Raw genomic sequence first — 8143 nt, forward strand, 5'->3', positions numbered from 1 at the left:
CCAGTGGAGAAGTTTCTATACACAGATCTGCTTCCAGCACTTTCTCACCCTGCTGGATTTAAACGACCCTCAGGGAGCAGAGAGAGGACAACCTTTGGCCGGGAGAGGAAACCCTGTCAGACCTCCTGAGTTCAGACAGTTTATCCTGAAGCTGATCTAGATTAACTGATTAGTGTGTTAATAGTTGTGTTACTCTCGCTACAGAGTTACTGTAGCTGAAACTTCTCTACGGTGGAGGGTTAAAGCTAACCTAGTCGTTACTGTGTCGGTGTAGCTAAAGGGGGGTTGGCTAGCTGAAAGCTAAAGCTCGCTATTTACAGCGTTTGCGTTTTTCTAACACCCCCTCAGTCAGTCAGTCAGCTCGTCAGTGTCTCCGCGCTGCTTCAGCTGCTGCTGGTGGTCTGTCATGGCGAAGTGGGGTGAGGGAGACCCGCGCTGGATCGTGGAGGAAAGAGCAGATGCTACTAACGTCAACAACTGGCACTGGTAGGACTACATGGTTTACATGTAACTGTAGCTAACTAGGTTAACAGCTATGTTAGGTTAGTTTAGAGGTGGGTGACCCGGGTCCAGAAGTAAAAATCCATCCCAGGGTTGTGTACAAACTGCTAAGCTGCAGCGAAGCCGCCAGGCAGTTGGTACAAAACCCTGGGATGGATTTTTACTTTCTGGACCCACCCTTTAGTTTAGTTAGCGTTAGCTAGCTTAGCTAAATTGGTAGTTTGTTAACTAACTGCTAGGTTAGCTAAGCTATGGGGTTGTCAGCTGAAGGCCGATAGTTATGTTAGGTCAGCTAAATTTACTTAATTTCAAACATTTTGGTGAAGAGGATGAAGCAGGGAGCGTGTTTGTGTTCCTGTGGGAAACATAAACCTAACTAATTAGTTTGCTTAGTTAACAGTAATGTAGCTATAAACTCATTAGTCATCTTTATTACCGTTACTTATTACTTAGTAACTATAACTTTGAGCTAGCTACCATTGTTGTTTTATTCTATATAGCAAGGACAACATTTCTCCCAAATTCCAAATAAAAATATTGTAATTTAGAGCATTTATTTGCAGAAATTGAGAAATGAGTGAAATAACAAAAAAATATCCTTCTCCACCAATCTTACACACTGCTTTTGGGTAAATTTACGCCACTCCTGGTGCAAAAAATCAAGCAGTTCATCTTGGTTTGTGGCTTGTGATCATCCATCTTCCTTTATATTAATTATATTCCAGAGGTTTTTAATTTGGTGAAATCAAATAAACTCATCATTTTTAAGTGGTATTTTTTTCCAGAGACAATATCTATATTTGTTCAGTACTGTTTCATTAATCTGAAACATACAGTGTAGCTTTTTTCTATAGATTAGCTAACAGTTAACTAATTATCAACAGTCTTTGATTTTGCCAGGTTATCTGAAACATGATTCCTGCTGACCCTTGATATTATGTATTACCTTGTTCATAGCTGTGTAGTTAAGTGTGTATAATTAGCTAGGCTACATTAGAAAGCATGGTTCTTTAATTCTAGTGCTGCAGCTTGTTGCCCTAGTTGAACCCTAAGTCTAAATCATAGGTTAGGGTGTTAAAGTGTATCCTAAATAAAACATTAAACATACCTATTCAGCTTAAGGTGGAACATGATATACAAATAAGAAGCCAAACTTCAGCTTAGTTTGAAATATTACAGGCTAGCTAACTGGTATGTTTGTGGCCTAAGATGTCAGCCTTCTTTCCCCACACAGATATAGCTAACCTAGCTAACTAAAGAATTATTGTCACTGTGTGCTAAGCTAACTGGCAAATGGTGACGTTCACTCCAGTCTGTAATAGCATTTGACTAACTACATCACAACACAACACACATCCAGTACTGTGTATGCATTTAGATTATTAAAATTGAGAAAAAAAATCATAGATTTTGTGTATGAAGTATATTCTCTAGCTGTGTAGAAAGAACTCTGCAGTGTAAGGTTAAAAAAACATGGGAGCTGTTTTTGAGTTATAGGCAAATCATTCATCATATAAGCAAGCAAACTAGTTTACTATATGCACTATTTAACTGTTTTTCCATATTAGACAGAAGCCTCTGGAAAACTCTGTTCATGGAGGTGCAATGGCTATTTATAGAAACTGTCATTGGCAGACAGAAGTAGCAGATGGCAGTATGTTCTACTACTACTTTGTATGAGAAGCTCTGCAGCCCTGCAAGCCATCCCTTACTTAGCTTTAGTATATGATTGAAATTTATCTCTTTGTTATATTACAGGACAGAACGTGATGCCTCAAGCTGGTCACAGGAAGTACTGAATGAGCTTCTTCTGAGGGTCCGTGTGGAGGGTGAGGATGGAGTCTGCCAAATAACAGATGTCAGCAAGATTGAAGGAGAGGCATCCATTAACAACCGCAAAGGAAAACTGATCTTCTTCTACGAGTGGGACATTAAAGCCTCGTGGACTGGTAATGTTTTTTCGTGAAGCGAAATTATATTGTGTTGTGTGCTAACTGTGTGAATAATGTTTTAAATGATTAAAATGTTTTTATTGATTCAGTTCACATAGAAATTTTACCTTCATGGTTTTATTTCCCATTAGGAACCTCGAAAAATGGAATTAAGTATAAGGGGAATATAGAAATCCCAAACCTCTCTGATGAAAATGACATGGACGACCTGGATGTAAGTGACTAAGGATTATTGATAGAATATTTATAAACAGAGAAATTGTGGAAAGGGATGCAGTTTAAACTTTAAAGTCATGTTTATTTGTACCTGCTGTTGTACAGATACGTGTTACAGCTTGCAAAGACCAGCCAACTACTCCATTGACTGACTTCATGAAAAAGATGGGGGTAAAGGAAATTAAGTTGGCCCTAGCAGGCTACGTCTCACACCTGAAAAAAGGTGAGGCTGCTAAATAAATGATGTGTTAAGAAACATATTTCTTTCTATTGGCCACTGTTGTTATTGGTGTTATTAAATGCTATTGATCTGTAATCGTCTGGCTTATTATTATAGAATTCTCCCAGGGTATGATACTACCGACTGCAAGTGAAGACAACAAACAGCATGTACAGAAAAAGATAAAAGTGGATAAAATTCAGGTTGGTAAACTTGTAAACTTTCAGACGAGAATGATAGAGCGACTAGACAAACAGAGCACAGAAATTTGCATTTTGCTAAACTAGCCTCTGAAGTCTTAGTTATCTAGACAACTAGATAATGTCAGCTAAAAGGCTAGCCACTGACAGGCTGTATTAGGCGCAGATCTGAAATTTGGCATGTCAGATGCTATATTCATGGGGCTCCGGCTAAGCGCTGCCACTATGATCAAAAGATTGCTTGTTTGAATCCTGTTCATGTAGCTTGCCATCAGCTACTGGAGCCCTGAGAGAGCACAATTGGCCTTGCTCTCTCTTGGTGGGTAGATGGTGCTCTCTCCCCTCATGACTCCAAAGGGTAATGTTGATCAGCACAAGGGTGATATCACTCAGTTCTGAGTTGATGTATCGAAACTGAGTCACTGCGCTGTCGTTAGAGCCTGCTGGTAACTCAGTAATGCTGCATTTGGAGCAGTTTGAAAGAGGCGGTGGCTGACTTCACCCAATAAAATCTGATAATTCTTTTAGTGGTTATTAGTTTTTGCAGATTTACTATTCACAGTGTCTTATTGTGGTGTAGACTAGCATGATATTATTTAGATATTATGATGATTATAAGAACAGTGTGTATTATACCACTTTTTATATCAAAAGTTGTATTGTATAATATTAGCTCAGGTATTAAGCAGTTATTACAGACATACAAAGAAATACACCAATATATTTGTTTAAAATGTTTAATTTAATCACAATCATTGCAACCAATTTAGATTTTTTAGTAAACCACATTGAAACTAATTGCCTCGCCTGTTCACTGACCAACACATAAGTTGTAGCCTATAGCCTACATCGACATGCACATGTGTAATACCTTATGTGATATTACAACGGGTGTATTTGCATTCTAATGTGGCCATAATCTGATCATTCTTAGAGCCAGTCTATTTCGTTTTTTTAATTTTTTAATTTTTATTCCATGATAATGTATTGCATTGTGTAAAGCATGCCCTGTGTCATAAGTAAGTTTGTTTGTTTATATTGTTTTTGTATAGCTTGACTCCTCACCCACAACTAAAGCTTCCAGTTCTGGAGTAAAAATCTCCACTGTCAAGTTCAAATTGAAAGAGACCTTTTTGACCTCAGCAGAGGAGCTTTACAGAGTCTTTCTCAACCAAGAGGTAAGGGGTAAACTGCCTTTGCTCACCAGCAGACTTCACTTTTTCAAACTTTATCCAGAATCCTAAACATAACCATTACCCTGTTCCTGAATACTAGACCTAGTTCAAATCCTAACATTGTTAACAATGTCAGTAGATAGTTTGTTAACAACTTGTATCTACAGATAATCTTTAAGGAGGATAAAGTGTACTATGCAAACAGAGTGAGAGTACTTCAGATGAGAATTTGTAGTGTAACTTTAAATATACTGACTACATAAGGACCACACATGGCCTATGATGCCGCCAGCAGTTATTTACCCGTAATGCACCGCACTTCTCCCAGGATAGACATTCAAGAGATACAGGAACCAGTGTGTATTTTGTGTATGAATATGCTAATATTTTTTATTTCATTTGTAATGTAAACAAAAGACAAAAATTGTCTTTTGCTTTCATGCACTAATAGTCACATTAAATGAAATGTGATTTAGTTTTTTTTTCTGTTGTTGATTACAGATGGTTCAGGCATTCACACACCTAGCTGCTGTTGTAGAAGGGGAAAGGGGAGGCAAGTTTCGGCTGATGGAGGGTAACGTCCACGGAGAGTTTGCTGAGCTGGTAAAAAACATTTAGCAGTTCTACTTTGACAAGACTACAATACCTTGCAATTCACAATTAACATTTTTTTTTTTTAACTTTCAGATCCCAGATCAGAAGATTGTCATGAGATGGAGATTTTCATCTTGGCCTGCAGGTTGGATTTCTTGTGCAGAAATAAGAACTTTTTAGAAATAATGCTTACTAAGTTAAATGTACTGTGTATTTGTTACATATGTTATACCTGATTGCATTTAAAAAAATCTAATTATATATACAGTATATTTATATACATTTTACATCTTTTCCAGGACACTATTCAGTTGTCACACTGAATTTCACTGACCAGGGCAGTGAGACAGAATTGAATCTGGAAGCAAAAGGTGTTCCCACCAATGAGGAAGAGAGAATGAAGCAGGGATGGCAGAGATACTACTTTGATGCCATTAAACAGACATTTGGTTATGGAGTCAGAATCTTTTAAACAGAGTTTTTCTCTACACAATTTCAACCAACCAGCAATAGTAAATCACCTGTATGTTATATCTCCTGTGTGCCTATCAAACTCTCATTTGCTCAAGTTGACCAGTGTGTGTGCCTTCTCCTTCCCTCAGTTAGAAATCTTGTTCCACACATGTTACAGGGACAGTGTGTGTACATTGTTTCTGTGTGTGTAAATACCACATATAGATTAATGAAAATATATAAAGCTGTATTTATATTGTGGCAACTTTTTTGTCACTTTTATTTTGTATGTAAATAAAAATATTACAAACTGTGAGATCACCTTGTTTCTTAAAAAGCAGAGAAAACTCAGAGAGCTTGTTTATCTGTCCTTGGCTGTTGTGGTAGAAATGCACTTAATTCACACCAATTGTCAGATTTGAAAAAAAAAAAGTTAATTGCAGAAAATAGATAATTGTGATCAGGCAATTATGTAATTGCAACAATTATAGTGCTAACAGAGACACATTACATAACACAATTTTGAGATTATTTTAGTAGTCCTTTTAACAGATTTTATCTTAATGATATTAAATCAGAAGTTTATCAAATCTACACATTGACTGGGGACATCCAGGAGAAATCTGGAACCAAGCTTTGTTTTTACGGGCTCTCAACTACTTTCTTTAAAATTAGAAATTCTTTTTACTGTATTTGTGTTTAACTGTAGATCTTCTTTTGTGATCTTGGGTTTTTACCAGCAAAAACACTCCTGTTGCTGGGATCAATGGTTGTAAATATGTTTTTTATGTGCCTCTGCTGTGTAGGCCTACTAAACATTCAAAATACATTACAGTTTAAGATTTTAAGGGGCAGTTCCCCAGGCAGGGATAAAGCCTAGGTTTGGATTACACGCCATTTGATTGGAGATTTTTCCATTAAAGGGAAAACACATTAAAAACAACGACCAGGCTTATTCCTTGTCTAGGAAAGCGTCTCTGTGTCATTTAAACTACAGCTACCCAGTTCAGTTTAACAAGAGTTTCATTCTCTGTGAAAAGTGAATTTTATATAGAGAATGTGGCTTTGATTTAGGCAAAGTCAGATCCCAGTTCAGAACAAAAGATGTTTTGCTCTTTGCGCAGCCCAGGGCTGGACTGACTACACGCTAAAGAAAATCAAATATACGGAAAAATGTTCATCAGATGTTTAACAGATTTTTTTTTTAAATCAGAGTAACAGATTGATTCATTTGATTGATACTGTTGGAGTAAAGGAGGAGACCTCTGTGTATGAGACAGACAGAAAGAGAGAGAGAGGGAGGGGGTTAGCCAGGTTACCTTGGTAACCATGTCCCCTTTTTTTCTTTCTGATGTTAAGCTTGCACTATGCGTTTCTGCCGGTGCTGCCACCGTCTGGCCGGCATGGACCCTACAGTGTGTGAAGTTACGCACATTTCTGATATGGTAGTACATTGTTTCAATATCCGTTCATATCAAATAAGCACTATATAGTGGATTGTGAGGTTATTTACTGTGATAATTTTGTTATCTTTACACTTTTTTGACATGACCTTAGGTCTGGAGCTGCTGTTGTTGAAGTTATATTTAATGAAGAATGGCTCCATCTTATTTTAATAGGGCAAACAGCTCTGTATGCAGTCTTGGGGGCTGTGTAGAGGATTACTTTCCAAGGCCTATCGCTCAGGAAGTCCAGTAACCTTCTGAAGTGTGATGATATAATGTCTTATTTATTCACTAGCGTCTGGGGTATCTTTCCAACATTTAATAGTAGAACAAACTAATTTGGGATTTGGCTTTGACATATTTATTTACACATATTAAAAGAAAGTACATAATGTGTATTATTATTGATACTAATTTATTACAAATAATAAACATTTCATATTTCATCCTATTTTATAATAATATATGTTGCTTTTTAAAAAAACATTCAGTTTAACGTGTTAAATATGTTTCCTGCGTGTATGCTAATTTGCAGGTCATGGTGGGGGTGAGCAGAAGTTCATTTAGTGATATATCTCGGTTATACAGTTGTTGTTTTTTTTATTAAAAATGATTATTACTTATTGAGCCATTATAAAATTATGTTTTATAGTCTAACAGGGTTTCGGTTGTAAACGAAACTGCATATTTACATTCAGCAGGGAGGCTTTCTGCCTGAGAGAGAGTCAGCTGTTCTGAAGGCTGTCGTGTCCGCAGCTGCTCCTCTCGCACTGATCAAGCCCCAGAGCTCGGATGTGTGTGCACCTCTGATTGGACAGCGACTTCCGTGGAGGCGTACTATTGGTTGTTCATGTCTGTGACGTGCCGTTTAGCGAACTAGCGACTTGACAGAGATGATTCACGTTACTGAACCGATTCCTTCGCACTGTTCTTTCATTTGACCACCTTTCAGTGCATTTATATATTTTCTATTTTACCACATAGATTATCCTTTATTAACGTTTTGTGTTACAAAGGTGACTATGGCTTTACCTGAGATTTAGACACATTTTTATTATTTAATTATTTTCCATTATTTTCAATTATTTTCCAATTTATTGTCCTTTAAAATTGGTAAACAGTGAATAATCCTATTTGAGTATGATGTTTAAATCCATATTATGGCAGTTGCAAAGACCATCAAAAACGTTATGATAAAACAGGCACTCATTAGGAAATCCCTGGGTAAGAAAAATCAAGAGTTACGTATGTTGCAGAGGATATGTTCATCAGAGTTACCAGGATCAGAAACTGCAAGTTAACAGCACCCCTGATAAAAGCTCACCAAAATGCTTCACAGAGTATTTTGCTTTATTTAACAATGTACAGTTTCCTACATGATTCCTTA

General features: G+C 37.0%; 1 protein-coding gene across 1 annotated transcript; it reads left to right on the forward strand.

The window, feature by feature from the left end:
• The first annotated feature begins 61 nt into the window (after positions 1-61).
• ahsa1a (AHA1, activator of heat shock protein ATPase homolog 1a) lies at positions 62-5627 on the forward strand. Its single transcript, XM_007258192.4, has 9 exons — positions 62-486; positions 2260-2450; positions 2585-2667; positions 2775-2892; positions 3007-3092; positions 4142-4267; positions 4766-4867; positions 4952-5003; positions 5158-5627. The coding sequence occupies exons 1-9, from the start codon at positions 407-409 to the stop codon at positions 5328-5330; spliced, it is 1011 nt and encodes a 336-aa protein (XP_007258254.3). The 5' UTR covers positions 62-406; the 3' UTR covers positions 5331-5627.
• Positions 5628-8143: the final 2516 nt, after the last annotated feature.

Source organism: Astyanax mexicanus, chromosome 1, assembly GCF_023375975.1.
Source record: "Astyanax mexicanus isolate ESR-SI-001 chromosome 1, AstMex3_surface, whole genome shotgun sequence".
Lineage (NCBI taxonomy): Eukaryota > Metazoa > Chordata > Actinopteri > Characiformes > Acestrorhamphidae > Astyanax > Astyanax mexicanus.